At 42.1% G+C, this 25,435-nt stretch overlaps 1 protein-coding gene and 1 non-coding gene across 9 annotated transcripts in view; one reads left to right on the top strand and one right to left on the bottom strand.

Annotated features, from left to right (window-relative positions):
• The window catches only part of ccdc136 (coiled-coil domain containing 136), a 57,751-nt gene extending 49,476 nt beyond the window's left edge, over positions 1 to 8,275 (bottom strand). For 7 of the 8 annotated variants that reach the window (XM_062983387.1, XM_062983389.1, XM_062983388.1 and 4 more), the window contains exon 1: positions 2,761 to 2,908. In XM_062983387.1, the coding sequence (XP_062839457.1) occupies positions 2,761 to 2,899 (139 nt within the window). In that variant the 5' untranslated portion in view covers positions 2,900 to 2,908. Of the gene's footprint in view, positions 1 to 2,760; positions 2,909 to 8,060 lie in introns of those variants that run through there. The other variant, XM_062983391.1, reaches the window with a different exon arrangement.
• Positions 8,276 to 25,084: 16,809 nt separating this feature from the next.
• trnap-agg (transfer RNA proline (anticodon AGG)) lies at positions 25,085 to 25,156 on the top strand. The gene has a single exon. It is a non-coding gene; the product is annotated as a tRNA-Pro (tRNA).
• The last annotated feature ends 279 nt before the right edge of the window (positions 25,157 to 25,435 follow it).

The raw sequence follows: 25,435 nt of genomic DNA, 5'->3' as shown, positions 1-25,435 counted from the left end.
GTGAAAGCCTTTGCAGCTAGAGTTCTGCATTATTATTATTAATAATAATAATCCAGTATATTATTATTATTATTTCCAACTCTCCAGCCATTCCAGCTTACCAGGTACCATTACACCAAGGTGAAAGCCCTTGCAACTAGCAAACCCTATGAAATGTCACTCCCAGAATCCCCAATACAGCATTGGTAGTCCGAAAAGAGAAGACCAAAGTCCAGAAGGACAGCCAACAAACCCATGCTTCTGTAGGCTCTATTCTGGAAGAAGAAATTGGCCTTCCTTGCCAGAGAAAACCCTATGGAATGTATAGTGTTGCCATAAAGCAATAGGCAACTTGGAGGCACAAGCTCTGACCTCGATCCCTTTCCCCCAAAATGCTGCAAGAAAAGACTTCCAGAGCATGGGAGAAGGTGCCTTTTGGGACAGTCATTCCCAGAATCCCCCAGTCCAGAAAGGAAGGAGGCGGGTAAGAAATATCATTATTATTGTTATTGTTATTATTCCCCAAACTCCAAAAGGACCTCCAATGAACAATCCCTCAGTCCAGAAAGAAGAGAGGCGGTTAAGAAACAACATTATTATTGTTGTTGTTGTTATTCCGCAAAGCCCAGAAGGACCTCCAATGAATCTCAGAAGGACCTCCAATGAACAATTCCCCAGTCCAGAAAGAAAACAGGAGGGTAAGAAATGTTGTTGTTGTTGTTGTCGTTGTTGTTGTTGTTGTTATTCCCTGAAGCCCAGAAGGACCTCCAATGAATCCCAGGTCCTGTTCCTTGTACAGTAGAGTCTCACTTATCCAAGCCTCACTTATCCAAGGTTCTGGATTATACAAGCCATTTTTGTAGTCAATGTTTTCAATATATCGTGATATTTTGATGCTAAATTCTTAAATACAGTCATTGCAACATAACATAACTGCTTTTTTCTGTCAAATGTGTTGTATAACATGATGTTTTGGTGCTTAATTTGTAAAATCATAACCTAATTTGATGTTTAATAGGCTTTTCCTTAATCCCTCCTTATTATCCAAGATATTCGCATATCCAAGCTTCTGCCGGCCCGTTTAGCTTGGATAAGTGAGACTCTACTGTATTTCAAAGAACAAGCAAAACCATTTCTACCTATGGAAACGCAATCCATGGGGTCACCCTAAAGTGATAGATATCTTCACTATATACATACATACACATATATATATATATATATATATATATATATATATATATATATATACACACACACACACACACACACACACACATATACACATACACACACACATACATACATACATATACACACACACACACACACACACATATATATATATATGTATATATATACACATACATACAGTAGAGTCTTGCTTATTCAACTTAAATGGGCCGGCAGAACGTTGGATAAGCGAATATGTTGGATGATAAGGAGAGATTAAGGAGAAGCCTATTAAACATCAAATTAGGTTATGATTTTACAAATTAAGCCCCAAAACATCATGTTATACAACACATTTGACAGGAAAAGTAGTTCAATATGCAGTAATGCTACATAGTAATTACTGTATTTACAAATTTAGCACCAAAATATCATGATATATTGAAAACGTTGACTACAAAAATGGCTTGGATAATCCAGAACATTGGATAAGCGAGTGTTGGATAAGTAAGACTCTACTGTATATATATGTGTGTGTGTATACAGGAGAGTCTCACTTATCCAATGTTCTGGATTATCCAACGCATTTTTGTAGTCAATGTTTTCAATACATCGTGATATTTTGGTGCTAAATTTGTAAATACAGTAATTACTACATAGCATTACTGCATATTGAACTACTTTTTCTGTCAAATTTGTTGCATAACATGATGTTTTGGTGCTTAATTTGTAAAATCATAACCTAATTTGATGTTTAATAGGCTTTTCCTTAATTCCTCCTTATTATCCAACATATTTGCTAATCCAACGTTCTGCCGGCCCGTTTATGTTGGATAAGTGAAACTCTACTGTGTGTATATATATATATGTGTGTGTGTGTATACAGTAGAGTCTCACTTATCCAAGCCTCTGGATAATCCAAGCCATTTTTGTAGTCAATGTTTTCAATATATCGTGATATTTTGGTGCTAAATTCGTAAATACAGTAATTACAACATAACATTACTGTGTATTGAACTACTTTTTCTGTCAAATTTGTTGCATAACATGATGTTTTGGTGCTTAATTTGTAAAATCATAACCTAATTTGATGTTTAATAGGCATTTCCTTAATTCCTCCTTATTATCCAACATATTTGCTTATCCAATGTTTGCCGGCCCGTTTAGTTTGGATAAGTGAGACTCTACTGTATATAGAAAAGGAAGCTCTCCTCTTCTCGCCATTCTTGGCCCCTGTATGACATCACCACCCTCCAGCCATGATGTCATAGGCCCAAGGGGCAGCACCTGAGGCAGGTAAAGGGTGTCAAAAGAACCAAAACTGGACCTAGTTTGCCATAGAGGAGCAATGGGAAGAAGCCACAAGTGGGAAGTGGAGAGGAAAGAAGGCAAGGGCAGGGAGCGAGGGAGCGAAGAAGGGAGGCTGATGGAGGGATGCAGCAGCATCAGCATCAGCATCCAAAGGGGCCGGGCTGGGAGGATGCAAGAGGAGGAGGAAAGGGAGGGAGGGGACGCCACGGGAAAGGAGACCCCTCTGTGCATGTCCCGCTTGCCCACCCCTTCCCCTGCTTCTCCCCCCACTTGGCTCCTCTCCTTTCTGGCACTGACCTGCGCCATCCTTCCTCCGGCTGCTTGGCAGCTGCATCCCAGCCGCCTCCATGGCTGCTCCCGAAGCCACAAGGAGGGAGGGAGGGGGGGAGGGAAAGGGAGGGGGGGAGGAGGAGGAGGAAGGGCCCACCCCCAGCATGGCACAAGGAAGGTGCGCACGGTCACCCGCCAGCCACTCAGGGTGCGCACACAGGCCAAGAGGCTCAGCCCAGCCTCACAAGATTGGGCAAGGCAAGAATGGATGGACAGAGCCAGCCACAGCCAAGCCGCCACACGCTGGCTTTGTGGGTCCATCCTGCACTCACTTGCTTTCATGCGCGCCTGCATTGAGGCCCCCAGATCCCATAGCAGGGGTCCTCAAACTTTTTTAGTGGAGGGCTGATTCTCGGTCCCTCATTCTGTTAGGGGGCCGGGCTAGGATGAAATAGTCCAAAATTAAGATGGTTGTTGTTGTGTGCCTTCAAGTCGTTTCAGACTTAGGTCAACCCTAAGTCTAAAGTTTAGGACAGAGGCCAGGTCAATGACCTTGGAGGGCTTCATCCAGCCCATGGGCCTGAGTTTGGGGACCCCTGGTCTAGACAATCTCATAAGGCCATAGGTAAGGAAAGAGACCCCAAAGACCATCTAGATGTTCTCATGAGACCATAGGTAAGGAAAGGGACCGCCAAAAGCCATCTAGAGGGTCTCATAAGGCCATAGCTAAGCAAAGAGACCTCCAAAGACCATCTAGACGTTCTCATGAGACCATAGGTAAGGAAAGGGGCCCCCAAAGGCCATCTAGACGGTCTCATAGGACCATAGGTAAGGAAAGGGACCTCCAAAAGCCATCTAGATGGTCTCATAAGACCTCCAAAAGCTATCTAGATGGTCTCATAAGACCTCCAAAAGCCATCTAGATGGTCTCATAAGGCCATAGCTAAGCAAAGAGACCTTCAAAGACCATCTAGACAATCTCATAAGACCATAGGTAAGCAAAGAGACCTCCAAAGACCAGGTAGACCTAGGTCAACCCTAAGTCTAAAGTTTAGGACCGGGGCCAGGTAAGTGACCTTGGAGAGGGCCGTATCCAGCCCATGGGCCTTAGTTTGGAGACCCCTGGTCTAGACAATATCATAAGACCATAGGTAAGGAAAGGGACCCTCAAAGGGCATCTAGATGGTTTCATAAGACCATAGGTAAGGAAAGGGGTCTCCAAAGGCCATCTAGACAATCTCATAAAACCATAGGTAAGGAAAGGGACCCTCAAAGGCCATCTAGACGGTCTCATAGGACCATAGGTAAGGAAAGTGACCTCCAAAAGCCATCTAGATGATCTCATAAGGCCATAGCTAAGCAAAGAGACCTTCAAAGACCATCTAGACGATCCCATAAGACCATAGGTAAGCAAAAAGACCTCCAAAGCGAAGGCTTAGGCATTTGAGTCAGTTTGTTACCAGCAAGAGCTGGCTGCACCTGCTTCTGCTTTATAGCCCTGAGTCCCCTCACAGCTGCTAGGGCAGTTCCCAAACACTCAGCTGCATTTCTAGCAGCTATTCTAGCTGAACGATGTCTCTGCTCTGTTTCCTTTCGCCTCTCCTGAAATGTGGGTACTTGCAAAATCTCCTCCTCAGATTCCAACTCACCCTCAGATTCATGAACACTTCCGTGCTCCCCTTCCTCTTCTGAAGAAGAGGAATCCCTAACATAGAGTTAGGAGGGATCACAAGGGCCATCCAGTCCAACCCCTCTAAGATAGATACGGTAGAGATAGATAGAGATGTGATAGAAACATAGAATCCTAGAATTAGAAGGGACCACAAAGTTCATCCAGTCTAACTTCCCTTAAGCTAGATAGACAGACAGACAGACAGACAGACTGAGATAGATTGGATGGTAGAATCTTAGAGTTAGAAGGGACCACAATTCCATCCAGTCCAACCCCCTCCTACATTAGAGGTAGGTAGGTAGGTAGATGGTAAGATAATTGAATCTTAGACCACAAGGCCATCCAGTCCATCCCCCCTAAGATAGATACGGGAGGGAGGGAGAGAGATGATAGGATCATAGAATCCTAGAGTTAAAAGAGACCTTAAGTCCACCCAGTCCAACCTCCCTTTAGTCAGATAGATAGATAGATAGATAGATAGATAGATAGATAGATAGATAGGGAGATGAGATCACAGACACCCACTTAGAAGGAACCACAAGGCCATCCAATTCATCCCCCCACCCAAGAGATAAAGAGAGATGGATGGATGGATAGGTAGGTAGGTAGATAGGCAGGTAGGTAGGTAGGTAGATAGGGAGATGAGATGACAGACACCCACTTAGAAGGAACCACAAGGCCATCCAATCCATCCCCCCACCCAAGAGATAAAGAGAGATGGATGGATGGATGGATAGATAGGTAGGTAGGTAGATAGATAGATAGATAGATAGATAGATAGATAGATAGATAGATAGATAGATAGATAGATAGGCAGGTAGATAGATAGGTAGGTAGATAGGTAGGTAGATAGATAGATAGATAGGTAGATAGATAGATAGGTTGGTAGGTAGATAGATAGATGGGATAGATAGGTAGGTAGATAGATTGGTAGATAGATAGATAGATTGGTAGATAGATAGATAGATTGGTAGATAGATAGATAGATAGGTAGGTAGGTAGGTAGGTAGGTAGGTAGATAGATAGATAGATAGATAGATAGATAGATAGATAGATAGATCTGTGATAGGATCATAAAATCCTACAGTTAGAAGGGACCACAAGGCTATCCAGTCCAACCTCCCTTTAGAAAATTATAATAACAACAACTTTATTTTTGTATCCCCCTGAAGGGACTCGGAGCAGCTCACATGGGGACAAGCCCAACAACACAAGTTAAAACACAGAACAATCAATTAAAAAGATGATAGATAGATAGATAGAGAGATAGATAGATAGATAGATAGATAGATAGATAGGGATACATAGATTAGATAGATAGGATAGGATAATAAAATCTTAGAGTTAGGAGGGATCCCCAGAGGCAATCTAGTCCAACCCCCCTTCTTCCAGGCAGGAACACAAGGTTATAGTTGCATTAGACATTTCATAGGGTTTTTCTTTAAGGCAAGGTATATTCAGAGGCGTTCCATGCAGTCATGCCAGTGGCCACATGACCTTAGAGGTGTTTACATGACCTTGGCTCTTTGGCTTAGAAATGGAGATGAGCACCAACCCCAAAGCTGGACACAACTAGACTTAACGTCAAGGGAAAACCTTTACCTTTACTTTATATTCAGAGGTGGTTTTGCCCATTCCCTCCTCTGAAATATCTCCTGGGATTTGATGGTGGTCTCCCATCCAAGTGCCAACCAGGTTTGACCCTGCTTAGCTTGCAAGCGGTTGCCTTCCTTAAGCCTATTTCAAAATGTATCCACCAGGGGGCAGTGGAATGTTATATTATTGCCTATCGATCCATGTTATATTAGGTTTATATTATTATCATTGCCTATATTAGGATTATGTTTTGATCAGTGGAAGGGAGATTGTGGAATCTGTCATTGGTTCCCACATAAAATACAGATCATTATAATATATATTAGATAATGTAACATTTGAGCATATATATATATATATATATATATAGAGAGAGAGAGAGAGAGAGAGAGAGAGAGAGCGCATATATAACTAATGACCGTAAAGTTGTGGTCAAATCTATAACTTATGAGATTATTGATCCTCGCCCCCCGACTCGAAGCTGTTGTATTATTATTGATTGTTATTTTTAGTGCAAAGGTTTTATTTTGTGTAATAATGTGTTTTTATACTGTTATGTGCTGCATGTTGTTGTATTATTGTTGGAAACCGCCTTGAGTCCCTTTTGGGAGATAGGGCGGTATATAAAAAAAGTATTATTATTATTATAAACAATTAAATCCACAAAGATCAAAACGGCAAAACTGAGGTTCAGTTGCCATTTGGAAAGCGCCTACACTGTAGAATTGATGCAGTTTATCCCCACATTAAATGCCTTGGCTCGATGCTATGGAATCAAGGGAGTTTTGCAGGGCTTTTAGCCATATATATATATACACACACACACACACACACATACACACACACACATACAGTAGTCTCACTTATCCAACATAAATGGACCGGCAGAATGTTGGATAAGCGAATATGTTGGATAATAAGGAGGTATGGAAAAGCCCATTACACATCAAATTAGGTTATGATTTTACCAATTAAGTACCAAAACATCATGTTTAACAACAAATTTGACAGAAATAGTAGTTCAATACGCAGTAATGCTATGTAGTAATTACTATATTTATGAATTTAGCACCAAAATATCACGATGTATTGAAAACATTGACTACAAAAATGCGTTGGATAATCCAAAATGTTGGATAAGTGAGTGTTGGATAAGTGAGACTCTACTGTATATATATCTTATATCCCGCCTCATCTCCCCAAGGGGACTCAGGGCGGCTTACAATGGGACCATACCTAAACAATATAAAAATACAACAGTAAAAACAAATCCAAACACAGCAATAAATACATTAAAAAAAGCATACAACAATTTAAAAACAATTAAAACAAGTAATGCTAGTGCCTTACCAGACTACAACTCCCATGCTTCCATAGCACTAGTGCATGATGGTGGTGGTGGTTGTTATTATTATTATTATTATTATTATTATTATTATTATTATTATTATTATTATTCCCTGCTTTATCTCTCCCAAAGGAGACTCAAAGCATCCTAACATATAAGCAGCAGCATACAATTTAAAACATACCAATATGCAAACGTGAAAAGTGGTCTTAAACTGCATTAAACTGCCAGATGGCGTAGTGGACTAAGTGACGAAGGTTGGGTTGCTGACCTGAAAGCTGCCAGGTTCGAATCCCACCTGGGGAGAGTGTGGATGAGCTCCCTCTATCAGCTCCAGCTCCATGCGGGGACATGAGAGAAGCCTCCCACAAGGATGGTAAAAACATCAAAAAAACATCCGGGCGTCCCCTGGGCAACGTCCTTGCAGACGGCCAATTCTCTCACTCCAGAAGCAACTCAAGTTGCTCCTGACACGGAAAAAAAAAACTGCATTAAATCCTCTTATTGTGTAGATGCACCCTCCAATGGGGAGGCAGTCTGGGGAAAGAAAGCCCTTTACCTGGAGCTGCGGTACCCCAGAGCAAACCCTTATACCAAATCAGTGGGATGATTGCACGTAAAGCCACCCATGTTCCCATAAAGTTCCCTCTGTGACTCCCATTGCACACACTCATTGATTAACACGGCCTTCTTTGGCTCCCTCTTCCTTACAGTCCGGCGGATGCTCCATCTCCGGGTGTCGGTTCCCTTGGTCGGATCTTTGGGCGGCTCGGCAGGCATCACAAACACAGGCACAAACTCAGCACACAACCCGGTGTCCACTCCATCCCGTCCAGCTCCCGGACGAAGGCAACCGGCCTCACAGATGGATCAAGAGCCCCTTCCTGCCCGGCATCCTTCCTTCCTCTTTGGCCGAGATGCTAGAGTTCTAGATTCCGCGTTGCTGTGGCAACGGACCACCGCATCCCCATCACTAGTTTGGTATCACTTTAATTGCCGTGACTCAATGCTATGGAATCCTGGGAGTTGTAGTTTGGCATCACTTTCATGGCCATGACTCAATGCTATGGAGTACTGGGATTTGTGATTTGGTGTCACTTTAATTACTGTGACTCAAAGCTATGGAAACCTGGGAGTTGTAGTATAGTATCTAAAGTGATACCAGACTACAACTCCCAGGTTTCCATTGCTCAATGCTTTGGAGTCCTGGGAGTTATACGGTAGTTTGATATCACTTTAATGACCAGGGCTTGAGGCTATGAAATGCTGGGAGTTGTAGTTTGGTATCACTTTAATTGCTGTAGCATGATGCTATGGAATCCTGGGAGTTTTAGTTTGGTATCTAAAGTAATACCAAACTACAACTCCCAGGTTTCCATAGCTCAATGCTTTGGAGTCCTGAGAGTTATAGTTCTGAGTCCTTTAGAGTTATAGTTTGGTATAACTTTAATTACCAGGGCTTGAGGCTATGAAATGCTGGGAGTTGTAGTTTGGTATCACTTTAATTGCTGGGACTCAATGCTATGGAATCCTAGGAATTGTAGTTTGGTATCAATTTCATTGCCGTAACTCAATGCTTTGGGGTCTTGGGAGTTGTAGTTTGGTATCACTTTAATTGCCAGGACTTGATGATGTGAAATCCTGGGAGTTGTAGTTTGGTATCATTGAACTGGGAATTGTAGTTTGGTATGACTTTAATTGCCGTAACTCAATGCTATGGAGTCTTGGGAGTTGTAGTTTGGCATCACTTCAATTGCCAGGACTTGATGATGTGAAATCCTGGGAGTTGTAGTTTGGTATCATTGAACTGGGAATTGTAGTTTGGTATGACTTTAATTGCCGTAACTCAATGCTATGGAGTCTTGGGAGTTGTAGTTTGGCATCACTTCAATTGCCAGGACTTGATGATGTGAAATCCTGGGAGTTGTAGTTTGGTATCATTGAACTGGGAATTGTAGTTTGGTATGACTTTAATTGCCGTAACTCAATGCTATGGAGTCTTGGGAGTTGTAGTTTGGCATCACTTCAATTGCCAGGACTTGATGATGTGAAATCCTGGGAGTTGTAGTTTGGTATCATTGAACTGGGAATTGTAGTTTGGTATGACTTTAATTGCCGTAACTCAATGCTATGGAGTCTTGGGAGTTGTAGTTTGGCATCACTTCAATTGCCAGGACTTGATGATGTGAAATCCTGGGAGTTGTAGTTTGGTATCATTGAACTGGGAATTGTAGTTTGGTATGACTTTAATTGCCGTAACTCAATGCTATGGAGTCTTGGGAGTTGTAGTTTGGCATCACTTCAATTGCCAGGACTTGATGATGTGAAATCCTGGGAGTTGTAGTTTGGTATCATTGAACTGGGAATTGTAGTTTGGTATGACTTTAATTGCCGTAACTCAATGCTATGGAGTCTTGGGAGTTGTAGTTTGGCATCACTTCAATTGCCAGGACTTGATGATGTGAAATCCTGGGAGTTGTAGTTTGGTATCATTGAACTGGGAATTGTAGTTTGGTATGACTTTAATTGCCGTAACTCAATGCTATGGAGTCTTGGGAGTTGTAGTTTGGCATCACTTCAATTGCCAGGACTTGATGATGTGAAATCCTGGGAGTTGTAGTTTGGTATCATTGAACTGGGAATTGTAGTTTGGTATGACTTTAATTGCCGTAACTCAATGCTATGGAGTCTTGGGAGTTGTAGTTTGGCATCACTTCAATTGCCAGGACTTGATGATGTGAAATCCTGGGAGTTGTAGTTTGGTATCATTGAACTGGGAATTGTAGTTTGGTATGACTTTAATTGCCGTAACTCAATGCTATGGAGTCTTGGGAGTTGTAGTTTGGCATCACTTCAATTGCCAGGACTTGATGATGTGAAATCCTGGGAGTTGTAGTTTGGTATCATTGAACTGGGAATTGTAGTTTGGTATGACTTTAATTGCCGTAACTCAATGCTATGGAGTCTTGGGAGTTGTAGTTTGGCATCACTTCAATTGCCAGGACTTGATGATGTGAAATCCTGGGAGTTGTAGTTTGGTATCATTGAACTGGGAATTGTAGTTTGGTATGACTTTAATTGCCGTAACTCAATGCTATGGAGTCTTGGGAGTTGTAGTTTGGCATCACTTCAATTGCCAGGACTTGATGATGTGAAATCCTGGGAGTTGTAGTTTGGTATCATTGAACTGGGAATTGTAGTTTGGTATGACTTTAATTGCCGTAACTCAATGCTATGGAGTCTTGGGAGTTGTAGTTTGGCATCACTTCAATTGCCAGGACTTGATGATGTGAAATCCTGGGAGTTGTAGTTTGGTATCATTGAACTGGGAATTGTAGTTTGGTATGACTTTAATTGCCGTAACTCAATGCTATGGAGTCTTGGGAGTTGTAGTTTGGCATCACTTCAATTGCCAGGACTTGATGATGTGAAATCCTGGGAGTTGTAGTTTGGTATCATTGAACTGGGAATTGTAGTTTGGTATGACTTTAATTGCCGTAACTCAATGCTATGGAGTCTTGGGAGTTGTAGTTTGGCATCACTTCAATTGCCAGGACTTGATGATGTGAAATCCTGGGAGTTGTAGTTTGGAATCACTATAATTTCTGTGACTCAATGCTCTGGAGGCCTGGGAGTTGTAGTTTTGTATCACTTTAATTGTCAGGACTCAATGCTATGGGGTCTTGGGAGTTGTAGTTTTGTATCACTTTAATTGCCATGGCTTAATGTTATGGAATCCTGGGAGCTGTAGTTTGATATCACTTGAGCTGGGAGTTATAGTTTGGTATAATTTTAATTGCTGTGACTCAATGCTGTGTAGTCTTGCGAGTTGTAGTTTGGCATCATTTCAATTGCCAGGACTTGATGCTATGAAATCCTGGGAACTGTAATTTGGTATCACTATAATTGCTGTGACTCAATGCTCTGGAGGCCTGGGAGTTGTATTTTGGCATCCCTTGAACTGCTATGGCTCAATGCTATGGAGTCCAGGGAGTTGTAGTTTGGCATCCCTTGGACTGCTATGGCTCAGTGCGATGGAGATCCCTTTCTGGGACCCCTGCCAAGGTCCCATCAAACAGCCTGGCCTCACCACCCAATGGTGGACGCCTTTGACGTCTTAAGAAGACCAAGATAGGTCCAGGTGAGGAGCCAAGGACCAAGGGCAGTTCCTCCTCCTCCTCCTCCTCCTCTTCTTGTTTCCCGATTACTCAACCCCAAAGAGGAGGAGAGTTTGGGGTAATCGCTTTGCCCTTAATCCCCTTTCTTATCCCTCCCTCCCTCCGCATCCCGGGTCAGGGTCTGCACCAATCGCCTCTCCTTAAGCCGCTTTCTCCGGCTCATCCTTCCAGGATGGGCTTGTTTCGAGGCTTGGCACACGCTCGCCCTTGACAACACCGAGACTGACAATTCCGGCCATCATCTACACCGGGCATGGGCCAACTTCGGCCCTCCCTCCAGGTGTTTTGGACTCCAACTCCCACCATTCCTAACAGCCGGCAGGCTGTTAGGAATGGTGGGAGTTGGAGTCCAAAACACCTGGAGGGAGGGCCGAAGTTGGCCCATGCTTGAGGCCACAAAAACAACGCTTCTGGAGTAGAACATCAACCATCCAGTTCAGCCCCTTCTATCAAAAAGTAAAACACTATTCAAGCCTTCCCAATAGATAACCATCCAGCCTCTGTTTAAAAGCTACTAGGATTTCAGAGCCTTCAGCCATGGCAGTTCAAGTGTGTATTGACACAATCGGAGCCCTCCCAACAGATGGCCATCCAGCCTCTGCTGAGAAACTTCCAGAGAAGGTGATGCCACCAGACTTGTATTCTCTCCTTCTTGAACTAGACACATGGTTATTATTCCCGCTGAAGTCTGACCAAAGATTGGGACTATTATATGGTTGGGTTACTGTGAGTTTTTCAGGCGCTATAGCCATGTTCCAGAAGCTTTCTCTCCTGACGTTTCGCCCACATCTGTGGCAGACATCCTCAGAGGTGTGCCTGCCACAGATGTGGGTGAAATGTCAAGAGAGAAAGTTTCTGGAACATGGCCATACAACCCGAAAGACTAACAGCAACCCAGTGATTCCGGCCATGAAAGCCGTTAACAATACATATATGGCTTCCTTCATCTATATACTGTTTCCCTATTGATGGAGCCTAGAATCGCATTGACTTTTTTAGCTGCTACATCACAGTGCTGGGTCATATTCACCTTGTGATAGACAAAAACTCCTTGATCCCATTCATATGGAATGACTATGTCCCATTCTGGTTATCACAAACCACAAATGACATGGATAAGGATGCTGGCAGGAGTCTCATAGAATCTCCTTCTCTGGGGCTTTCTAATTAGAGGCTGGGTGGCTATCTGTTGAGAGGGTTTGGATTGTGTCTTCCTGTCTGGCAAAAAGGGGTTGGACTGCATGGCCTTTGGGGTCTCTTCCAACTTTAGGATTCTATGAGCAAAGAGGAGGAAGGAGGGGGTAAAGCAGCACGGCTTGAGAGATTTACATTAATATAGAATCATTATATTTATGATATAATAGAATAAAAATAATAAAACAACATTATAATTCAAAGCATTCCCTCAGGCAAGAAGCAGCCAGGCTTTGAATCTGCAAGGCTACTCAATGCTAACCAAGCTTGCCATTTGCAACATTCACACTTGCCTCAAACAGACATGAGTTCTTTCTCTCACCCTGAACTTTCCACAGATATCTAAACCCCACTTGCCTAGATTCCAACAGATCTCACAACCTCTGGGGATGCCTGCCATAGATGTGGGCGAAACATCAGGAGAGAATGCTTCTGGAACATGGCCATACAGCCCAGAAAACTCACAGCAACTCAGTAATTCTGGCTATGAAAGCCTTTGACAACACATGCAAATATTTTGTTTCTGTGGGAGGGCCATCTTGCAGCGCATTTTGTTCTAGTTTTTCAGGACTTCATCCCACGGGATAACTAAAGCATTTGGGATCGTGGTTTTTCCCATAAGCTTCACAATTCCCCATTGAAAATTAAACGGGTGATCTTCGCATCCCCATCACACAGTTTCCCTCTTCCCGCGTTCTTTTCTAATTATCTGTTTGCCTTCTCATCACAGGGGTATTTTTCCTCCCTCGTTTTCTTTGGATGGAAAAAATCCTCCATGTTTTGTCTTTTGGAACTACCTTTTAACTTTTCTCATTTAAAAAGAGATAGAAATTACCGTTCCTTCCTCCTTGGTCCCAAAATGTTGATGGCGGAAGAAAGGAATCAATACTGCCTATCTCGGCTCCTCCCTCCAAGATGTTTATGTTAATGTGGGATTTGTGTATTGATAGTGTTTAAATGCAATTTGTGCCATGCTTGTATTGCAACTGATTGCATCATCCAGATTGTACCATAATGTGGAAAGAGTTGATTGCCAAGAAGCTATGATGACCTTGATGTGTGGCTGGAACTAGGGAGTATCCAGACACAAGTGTTTGTGCATAACGATTGCATCAGTTCAGTTCAGTTGAGTTCTGTCTGCCTAGAGTTCGAGTCAAGTTCTGTTGGAGAACAGAACAGCCCTGTGTTCGTCTGTTGTCTGCAAGTCTGTTTGTGTTGATTACTGCTGCATACAGTAAAACTTTGTAAATAGTTTTACCAACATCTCTGAGTGTTTCTTCGTTCTGCGTTCCACTGCTTCTATCCAACCTTCCATTTGCACTGCAAATACTCTGACAGTTTACAAGCGGGCAAGGGAGAATTCTCATCACACATTACGTTGGGTGTATTTACACTTCACCATGTGAGAAATTTTCACCCGACCTATTCAACTTGTACGCAGAACACATCATATGACGTTCGGGGCTTGATGAATCCAAGGCTGGAGTTAAAATTGCTGGAAGAAACATTAACAACTTTAGATATGCAGATGATACCACTCTGATGAAAGCTGAAAGTGAGGAGCAGCTGAGGAGCCTTATCACCAAGGTGGAAGAAAGAAGAGAGTGCAGAAACCGGGCTGCAGTTAAACCAAGATTATGGCAACCAGACTGATTGATGACTGGCAAACAGAGGGAGAAAATGTGGAGGCAGGGACAGACTTTATATTTCTAGGCAGGAAGATCACTGCAGCCAGGAAATCAGAAGACGTTTCCTTCTTGGGAGGAGAGCAATGGCCAACCTTGACAAAAGAGTGAAGAGCAGAGACATCACACAGGCAACGAAGGTCCACATAGTCAAAGCCATGGTCTTCCCCATAGTCACCTATGGATGTGAGAGCTGGACCATAAGGAAGGCTGAGCGAAGGAAGAGAGATGTTTTTGGACTCTGGTGCTGGAGGAACATCCTGAGAGTGCCTTGGACCTTGGCAAGAAGGTCCAACCAGTCCATCCTCCAGGAAATCATGCCCAGTGGCTGCTCACTGGAGGGAAGGAGATTAGAGGCAAAGATGAAGTGTTTTGGCCACATCATGAGAAGACGGGAAACCTTGGAGAAGATCATGATGCTGGAGAAAATGGAAGGAAAAAGGAAGAGAGGCCGACCAAGGGTGAGATGGATGGATGGATCCTTGAAGGGACTGGCTTGACCTTGACGGAACTGGCAACGGCCAACAGGGAGCTCTGGCCTTGGCTGGTCCATGAGGTCACCAAGAGTTGGAAGTGACTGAATGAATAAACAACAATGAGGAATTGAAAAAAGAAGTTGAAAAAAGAATTGAAAAAAGAAGCCCTAAATGGTTCTGGCCCATCTTACCTGTCCGAACGTATCTCCCCCTATGAGCCTTCTAGAACTCTTAGATCATCGGGGGAGGCCCTGCTCTCGGTCCCACCAACCTCGCAGGAAAGGCTGGTGGGAACAAGGGACAGGGCCTTCTCGGTGGTGGCTCCTCGGCTGTGGAACACCCTCCCCAGCAACATACGGCAGATACCAACTCTCCTAGGCTTCAGGAAAGCCTTAAAGACATGGTTGTGCACACAAGCTTTTAATGAATGAGAACATGGACTTTACATGACCTGTACGAAGACTTGAGGATTCTGGATGAATGGATTTTAATCTTGGACATTCTTAAAATTTTTATATAATGTGTTTTTATTTTGTAATGGTATCTGTTTTGTATGAACTGTTGTTTTGTAGATTGTTTTATATGAATTGTTGTTTTTACATTGTTTTTACGCATTGAATTTTTGCCTATTTACTGTAAGCCGCTTTGAGTCTCCTCGGAGAGAAAGGCGGGATAAAAGTGATGTAAATAAATAAATAAATAAATTGAAAAAAGAAGTTACAGTAGAGTCTCACTTATCCAACATAAACGGGCCAGCAGAATGTTGGATAAGCGAATATGTTGGCTAATAAGAAGGGATTAAGGAAAAGCCTATTAAACATCAAATTAGGTTATGATTTTACAAATTAAGCACCAAAACATCATGTTATACAACAAATTTGACAGAAAAAGTAGTCCAATACGCAGTAATGCTATGAAGTAATTACGAATTTAGCACCAAAATATCACAATGTATTGAAAACATTGACTACAAAAATGCGTTGGATAATCCAGAACGTTGGATAAGCGAGGCTTGGATAAGTGAGACTCTACTGTAATTGCCAATCAAGTTAGAAAGCATAGGGAAAAAACACACTTTAGAATCGGCGAAATACCTGCAACAAGCTTGCGTCATGTTATGGGCCATTTTTTAAATACGTAGACGTACTGATTTTACTGCATGTGATGAAGTCCTCAATGAGTATCTCACCGAGTCTCAACCAATTCTACCTAGTTTGTGGCAGACCGAAAAGCGAAGTTTCTGGAGGAGAACAACTACTTTCAAAGTAAAGAACTCACAACTAAACAGGAAATAACACTTTCAAACTAGGAACAGATTTTTTCCCTCAATTTTTGTTGTATAGTGAATGGTACATGGAAAAGATATCATCTCTGATCCCAACCGATGGGCAAGGGGCTGAAAAGGAATGTGGGGGTATCAGCTGCCCAATCCCCCCAACATCTTCTCCCCTATGGACTGAATATCCCGTAAACACCACAAAGGAGGCTGGTGAGGGGTTGGCATGGCATGTGATGGTGGCTAAAGGCCCCGCTGGCACCCCTTCCGTGTCCCTGACCTCCTTACCCACTTGTGGGAAGATGATCAGAAGCGGGATTGACCCAATTGGATTAATGGGGCTTTCGTTTCCTCTCCGAACATCCGAACATCTCCCGTGGCTTGGAGCCGCCGGGCGCATGCGGAAAGGTGGGCAACTGGCTTGCAGTTGTCTTTCAGAGACGCTAACAGACAATGCTACGGTGAGGAGGATTGGGAACAGGTTGACCGGCCAAACCCAAAGTGATTCTTTTCTAGTGGCTCCTCTTTCTTCTTCCTCCTGGAGAGAGCTGACCACTTACGTTAGGCATGGGCAAACCTCAGACCTGAGCCATAGCATTTCAAGGGATTTCAAACTACAATTCCCAGGACTCCATAGCATTGAGCCATGGCAGTTCAGGGGCCTAATTGTAATATTATTACATACCGTGTTTCCCAGAAAATAAGACAGTGTCTTATATTAATTTTTGCTCCCAAAGATGCGGTAGGTCTTATTTTCAGGAGATGTCTTATTTTTCCATGAAGAAAAATTCACATTTATTGTTGAACAAAAAAAATGAACATTTATTATATATTGTACAATAGTTGTCATCACAAACCAGCATAACCAGACAAACTGTGAGTCCTATCAAGAATTTCTTGTTACTACCAATATTTCCATGTACAACACTCTATGGTATGTACTCCATGCATGCTCTGGTGTTCTGTTTGTTGGGCATGCTTCCAAACAAAAACTTTGCTAAGTCTTACTTTCAGGGGAGAGCTTATATTTAGCAATTCAGCAAAACCTCTACTAGGTCTTATTTTCTGGGGATGTCTTATTTTGGGGGAAACAGGGTATTAGGAAGGATGTCCCATTGAGGAGAAGAGGCTAGTCTTGATTTCTGCTATTCCAAGGCTCCATCTACACTAATCATACAGTGCAATTTCAAACTGGATTATATGCCTACGTGGGAATAAAAACCCCAAAGTCGTTGCAAATCAGGAGGAGTCAGTCTAGCATTACTGAAAGTGAACCCGTGCCAACAAGTCTTGCCCATTTAATGCCCTGGAAGGTTCTGACATGCAAACCGGAGGCCAAGTCATAGCATTGAAATGACGGTCCATTGAATAAGCAAACAGTCAATTAAGTCTGCATGGCATTCGTTTCAACCCACAGAGCGGGGTGGTTGCTACATACAGGAAAGGCACTACATTAAGAGAGTGTTTTACTATTTACACTGACCATTTGCATTATATGTTCAGTGCAGACCAGGCATGGGCAAACTTCGTCCCTCCTCCAAGTCTTTTGGACTTCAACTCCAACAATTCCTAACAGCCAGCCCAAAAACAATGCAATTTAAATCCTACAATTTAACATTTCATTGGTGCAAATTATTTCAGTGTGTTTTATTTTATGCCCATACCTTTTAATAAATGTGTTTTTACCTATATATACTAACTGTGTAATACTCTGTATTGCATGTATGATAACCGTCGCCCCCGCTTTCAAATTAATTTGAAAACGCAGCAGAGAGTTCCATAGATTACTCTCCGAAAGAACGGAGCGGGACCGCAACAGACCACTATTAAAAGACCTTTTTTCCTTCATTTTCCCTTTCCCTGAACTATGTAACAAATCCCCCCAATAAAAGTAGCATTTATTTTAACAGTAACACTCTCTACCTGGTTATTTTGTATCTCCCTCTGACTCCTTCCTTTTTGCATGCGGTTTCTCTCCCTCCCGTCCTTTAACTCCGGCTGAGGTTCTCCGCCATAGATTAACATGGCGGACGATATAAATTGGCTCATATCTCTATCAAAATTACCCCTAGAACGCTCCTCTTTTAGTCTTAACCCTTTCTAAGGCTCCTGACTCGAAGACAACCAGCAGACCCGGAATCGGTCCAGTTTTCGGCATCTCAACAGCTGACTGTCAAACAGAACCGCGTTTCTTTCCAAGCCAAGTTGCTGCTTTATCCCGGGGTTTTCTCTCCCCGCGACTCGCGGAATGGTTCTCCCTGGCCCCCTTCTGTGAAATGGGGATGGGGGGGATCGCTCTCTCGCGGGGGAGACATAGTTCACCAAGGACCCTCACCCTCTACAGCTGCCAAGGGATGCCCGGACGGGGGCCCTCCACGTTTCATTCATAATTTCATAATTTTATGAAAGAGAAGAACACTCTTCCCCACACCTACCCCTTGGACTTATGAAATCCTATACCTCCAAAGACTTACTAACCCATATGTGCCCCTTCCCCATGCCATCTCAATGAATTCCTTATGAACTCTTTCCCCTCATGTATTTGTGAATTTTTATATTCTATGTACATGACTCACTGTTGTATGAATTTCAAACTGTTGGGCTAACTTCATGGATTGTGAAATCATGCTGCTTGAACCCTACTTCTATGTTGGATTCCCCAGATGTTGTGAACTTCGTTCCTATCAAATGTTTTCTATTGCTCATTTATATTGTTTATATCATTCATGATTCCCCTTTATGCAATGCCACCCACCTTTATGGATTCTCCTTTATCTACCTATCTGCCTATATGTATTTACACTCTTTGGGATCCCCGGAAAATATGTGTTTTTCCCTGCTGGGTTTATGTTCCGACTTTATTTATAATTTTCATTTTATCCCAAATAATTGTCAGATCATGAAATCAAATGGGAAATATTATGACCCCAACCTGAACTCTAGCCCCATGACTCAGACCTCCCCTTCCCAAAAAACAAAGGGATAATCTGCCACAGTTAATCCCATCTCACTCCGATCGCATGGACAATATAGGGCGAGTCACCAAACTAAAGGTGACTCGCCCCCAAGGCAAGCATTGTCACATCGCAGGCCAGGACGCCGCAGGAAGGCACCCTGTGGGGCCGTCAATGATGGCTCATCAAATCACCACTTCCCGTCTGACACCCCAAAGACATATCTAAAATCTGCGAACGTGACAGGACCCCGGACATCCTTGATGGGTGTCATTAATTCCTTTAGAAATTGGCTGGGCCAGAATTAATCCGATGTTTCCTGTCCGGTCACCGCATTGTTTCTATAGCTCCCGCCTCCTCCTCTCTGATTGGCCCGAGGGGGGACAAAAAACAGCTCCCCATTGGGCCAGCAGGGCAAGGCGGGAAACGAAAGCCCGCCTCGTTCAACCTCTCAGCCTATCCGCGATCAGATGGGCAGGGAAGCGGGGCGGGAAATTCAAAGGGCTGTCAGACCGAAACATTGTATAAATATGACTTTATTTGAAACATATGTTACGCTAGTAGATTGAATGATCGCTATTAGCGTCCTTTTCAGCTGAAATTGCTAAATAAAAACTCCTTGGCGGATTTTCCTTCAACTTGGCGGACCTTCTTCATTCCAGGCTTCAGGTTGTATTGCGGCTTATATTCTTCTTTTGGCTTCGCCAGGGTCCGTTCCCTCAGGACCGGGTCGGCTCCCTCCTTAAGGGACCCGATCCCCCAAACGCGGTCGATAACATAGAGGCAGACAACAAATACAGTTATTATTATTGACTAATATATTCTGTGCGGTACTCTGTCCTGCAGACAGGCAGATAACAATAAAATAATAATAATAATAATAATAATAATAATTATTATTATTATTATTATTATTTTATGCTGTGTCATAAAATAATAATAATAATAATAATAATAATAATAATAATAATAATAATTTTATTGTTATCTGCCTCTCTGCAGGACAGAGTATTACACAGTTAGTATATATAGGTAAAAACACATATATTAAAAGGTATGGGCATAAAATAAAACACACTGAAATAATTTGCACCAATGAAATGTTAAATTGTAGGATTTAAATTGCATTGTTTTTTGGCTGTCTGTTGTTGTTGTTATTATTATTATTATTATTATTATTATTCCTCTGGTCTAATATATTCTGTATAATGCTCCATCTTGAAAAGAGGTAGATAAAAAATAAAATTATTATTATTATTATTATTATTATTCTCATTCATCTTGACTAATATATTCTGTGTAGTACTCAGTCTTGCAAAGAGGCAGGTTACAAACAAAATTGTTGTTGTTGTTGTTGTTGTTATTCCTCTTGACCGAGATGCAAAGTGGTTCACAGCATCAATAAAAAAAACAATGCAATTTAAAACCCACAACATACAAATATCTAAAATTTGCCTGTTTGTATATTTTAAATTGTATGCTAATGCTTTTATGTTAAGTCGCATTGAGTCTCCTTCGGGAGAGATACAGTGTGGTGGTAATAACAACAACAACAATGTCAAGCATCACAGGAAGGTTGTGTCTTTGTTTTGCCAGGAAAATCTAATCTCTTGTTCTTGTTGCTGTTGCTGTTGTTGTTGCTGTTGTTGTTGCATCACAGGAAGGTTGTGTCTTTGTTTTGCCAGGAAAATCTAATCTCTTGTTGTTGTTGCTGTTGCTGTTGTTGCTCTTGTTTTTTTTTAATGTTTTTTTTATTAATGAAAGTGAAAAACAAAAAATAGAGTAACATGTATCCATATACAACCGCAGAAGGAAAAGGAAGGAAAAAAAAAAAAGGAAAGAAGAAGACCCAGACAGGTATAACAATTTGCACATGTCGCTAAACTAATGGATGATCACAGATTTGCTATACCATTGTTGTACCTTAACTTATCCTTGTCCCCCTTGCCCCTCACCCGTGAACCCGACCCCCTAGACCTCCGATACCCCTCAGTAAGTATCACGTAACTAACCGTCAACTACCCCTGTATCTTCTTTCGCTAAATCCCCTTTATGGCTGTCGTCAAATCTACCTTTGTCTTCTTTTCCAAATACCCAATTGCCAGCCTCCATTTATTTGCAAACTCCTCATTATTTCCTCCTCTGTTGCTATTTGTCAGCTTGGCCATTTGGATATAACCCCCCAGTTTGTCTCTCCAGTCTTTAATACTTAGCTCTTCTTCCCCCTTCCATGTTTTTGCGATTATCAGTCTTGCCGCAACAAAACAATATTGGCAAATTTCTTCATCTCCTGCGCTAATACGCCTTCTAAATAAACCTAGTAAGCATGTCTCGGGGTTCTTCTTGACCTTATTGGTAATCATATTATTTGTTTCTTTCACCACTTTTATCCAGAATTCTTGAACTATATTACAGGTCCACCATATGTGGAAAAATGTTCCTTTTACTTTCTTGCATCTCCAACAGGCCCCTCTTTCTGTTTTCTCTATTTTCGCCAGAAGCTCTGGAGTTATGTATGTTCTATAGAACATTTTAAACATATTCTCTCTAATTGAGCCGGCCAGAGAGAATTTAAACCCCTTTTTCCAGAGATACTCCCATTCTTCCAGGTCTATGTTTCTACTAAAGTCTCTGGCCCAAGAGATCATAACGGTTTTTATTAGGTTGTCTGCAAGGTTGTAGTCTAGAATAAATTTATAAAGCCTTGAGATTAAGCCTTTGTTGCCTCTGTCAAAGATACATTCTAACTCGGATTTTTTGGATGCAAATCCCACCGCCGCATCCTTTCTAAATCTATCATGCAGTTGATAAAAACTGAACCAGTCTTTTAACCCTAATTCTTCTCTGCCCTTAAGTGCCCATTGCCCTCTTTCTTTAACTAAATATTCCTCATACGTTCCAACTTCATTACATGTAGCTGGTCTCAAGACTGCTTCGAGTGGGCGCAGCCACAGAGGGGTTTTGGGCTCAATCCCCTTCTTGTATCTTTTCCACGTTGCTAAGAGACTGGATCTTATAATATGCCTTTTAAATTCTTTATTCACCTTGTCCTTTTCATCCCATAGATAAGCATGCCAGCCGTATCTTAAATTGTGTCCCTCTAATTTAAGTAATTTTTTGTTGTCCAATTTAATCCAGTCCTTTAGCCAGCTAAAGTTAGCAGCTTCATAGTAGTATCTGAGATCTGGGAGTGCCAGGCCCCCTCTGTCCTTCACGTCAATAAGATTCCTATAGGCAATTCTAGCTTTTTTCCCATTCCAAATGAATTTAACCAAATCTTTCTTCCAGTTTTCAAACACCTTTACCCCCTTGATAATTGGTAAATTTTGAAACATAAACAGCATTTTGGGTAGCACCATCATTTTAATCACAGCAATCCTCCCTAGCCAAGTAAGTTGGAGTCTTTGCCAATTTTCAAGGTCTCCTTTTATCTCCTTCCACGTTTTGTCATAGTTATTTTGATAGAGTTTGCTGTTTTTGTTAGTTAACCATAATCCAAGATATTTTACTCTTGGCACTATCTTGCAGTTAGACAATTTCTCTAGGTCAGCCGTATCACAATTGGATAAATTTTTGGTTAGAAAAACCGATTTCTCCTTATTGATTTTGAAGCCCGACACCATGCTAAATTTGTTAATAACCTCAAATAATGTGCATGTACTTTTTAATGGTTCCCTTAAGAAGCAGACCAGGTCGTCTGCAAAAGCCTTCCCTTTAAATTCGTATCCTTTTACCCTGACTCCTTTGATTTCGCTGGTCTCTCTAATTCTGATGTTCAAAATTTCTAATATCCAAATAAACAGTAGCGGCGACAGGGGACACCCTTGTCGAGTCCCTTTTTGAATTTCTATGTAGTTTGTCATTTCGTCGTTTATTTTTAGCTTGGCCCTTTGTCTAGAGTAAATGGCTCCTATGGCCCTTCTAAAATGTTGTCCCACTCCAAAGAGCTCCAACACTTTCAACATATATTCCCACCGCACGTTGTCGAATGCTTTCTCTGCATCTAAAAACAATAGCGCAATCTCTCTGCTTGGGTCTTGTTCGGCATATTCTATTATATTTAGCACAGTTCTTACATTTTGGCTCAGATGTCTGCCTGGAAGAAAGCCTGCTTGATCCCCGTGTATTATTTTTACTAAGATTTGTTTCAACCTGTTTGCTAAGATTACGGCAAATAACTTATAATCGTTATTGACTAATGAGATGGGTCTATAGTTCTTCACTTGTTCCATATCTCTGTCCTGTTTGGGTAACAGAACTATTGTGGCTTCCTCCCAGGACTCTGGCATCTCTCCTGTTTGGAGCACTTGATTCATAGTTGAGAGCAGTAATGGGCCTAACTCTTCTTTATACAACTTGTAGAACAGAGCTGAGAAACCATCCGGACCTGGGGTTTTATTTAGCTTGGCCTTGTCAATAGCAGAGTTCAGTTCTTCCCATGTAATTTGTCTATCCAAGTCTGATTTCATGCTTTCAGAAAGTTTGGAGACCTTCATATCTGCTAAGTGCTGATCTATTTTTTTTGTATCTATCTGCGTGTTTTTATAGAGGTTTCTATAATAGACTTCTAATCTCTTGTTGTTGTTGCTGTTGCTGTTGTTGCTCTTGTTGTTGCATCACAGGAAGGTTGTGTCTTTGTTTTGCCAGGAAAATCTAATCTCTTGTTGTTGTTGTTGTTGTTGTTGCATCACAGGAAAGTTGTGTCTTTGTTTTGCCAGGAAAATCTAATCTCTTGTTGCTGTTGCTGTTGCTGTTGTTGCTGTTGTTGTTGCATCACAGGAAGCTTGTGTCTTTGTTTTGCCAGGAAAATCTAATCTCTTGTTGTTTCTGTTGCTGTTGTTGCTGTTGTTGTTGCATCACAGGAAGGTTGTGTCTTTGTTTTGCCAGGAAAATCTAATCTCTTGTTGTTGTTGCTGTTGCTGTTGTTGCTCTTGTTGTTGCATCACAGGAAGGTTGTGTCTTTGTTTTGCCAGGAAAATCTAATCTCTTGTTGTTGTTGCTGCTGTTGCTGTTGTTGTTGCATCACAGGAAGGTTGTGTCTTTGTTTTGCCAGGAAAATCCAATATCTTGTTGTTGTTTCTGTTGCTGTTATTGCTGTTGTTGTTGCATCTCAGGAAGGTTGTGTCTTTGTTTTGCCAGGAAAATCTAATCTCTTGTTGTTGTTGTTGTTGTTGTTGTTGCATCACAGCAAGGTTGTGTCTTTGTTTTGCCAGGAAAATCCAATCTCTTGTTGCTGTTGTTGTTGTTGTTGTTGTTGTTGTTGTTGCTGTTGCTGTTGTTGCTGCTGTTGTTGTTGCATCACAGCAAGGTTGTGTCTTTGTTTTGCCAGGAAAATCTAATCTCTTGTTGTTGTTGTTGCTGTTGCTGTTGCTGTTGCTGTTGTTGTTGCATCACAGGAAGGTTGTGTCTTTGTTTTGCCAGGAAAATCTAATCTCTTGTTGTTGTTGTTGTTGCTGCTGTTGCTGTTGTTGCTGCTGTTGTTGTTGCATCACAGCAAGGTTGTGTCTTTGTTTTGCCAGAAAAATCCAATATCCTGTTGTTGTTGTTGCATCACAGCAAGGTTGTGTCTTTGTTTTGCCAGGAAAATCCAATCTCTTGTTGTTGTTGTTGTTGTTGTTGACAATTCCCATTCATCCTATGGGGCTCCGGCCTGTTGAATATTCCTTAGACTATTGCATTTTGAAAGAAGAAAGAGTTAATGTTGGAAGCAATGCATTGTTGTTGTTGTTGTTGTTGTTCACAATTTCCGTTCATCCTATGGGGCTCAGGCTTGTTGAGTGTGTCCTAGACTATTGCGTCTTGCGAGAAGAAAGAGTTAATGCTGAAAGCCATGCATTGTGTGTGTCTATCTCTGTGTCTGTGTTTGCATAGCATTTAAGCCGCACAATCCTGGCCACATGGAAAGTAATCTGAGCCTTAAATCAAAGGCCTGCCTTAAGAGAAAGAACATCTGGAAAGCATTGACAACAACTGGCTCGTTGGTCTAGGGGTATGATTCTCGCTTAGGGTGCGAGAGGTCCCGGGTTCAAATCCCGGACGAGCCCTGCTTTTTTGCACAATTGTATGGTATTCTTGGACCAGATGATCTCTCTAGTCATTTCCTAGTTAAAATATATGATTACTAGCTGTGCCCTGCCACGCGTTGCTGTGGCCAATTGGAATTGCAGTGAATAGCCTCGCTGCTTCAAAGCCTGGCCGTTTTCTACATAGGGTATGCTTGCTAGGCCAGGCTGAATGAGATGGAGTAGCCTCGTGGTTTTCAAAGTCTGGCTTTGAAGCTGCAAGGCTGTTCAGTGTTAATGAAGGTGGGCCACAAAGGGGTT

The sequence above is a fragment of the Anolis carolinensis genome, chromosome 5, assembly GCF_035594765.1.
Source record: "Anolis carolinensis isolate JA03-04 chromosome 5, rAnoCar3.1.pri, whole genome shotgun sequence".
Lineage (NCBI taxonomy): Eukaryota > Metazoa > Chordata > Lepidosauria > Squamata > Dactyloidae > Anolis > Anolis carolinensis.
The sequence above is the reverse complement of the archived record's forward strand: the minus strand, read 5'-3'. Positions and strand labels throughout refer to the sequence as shown.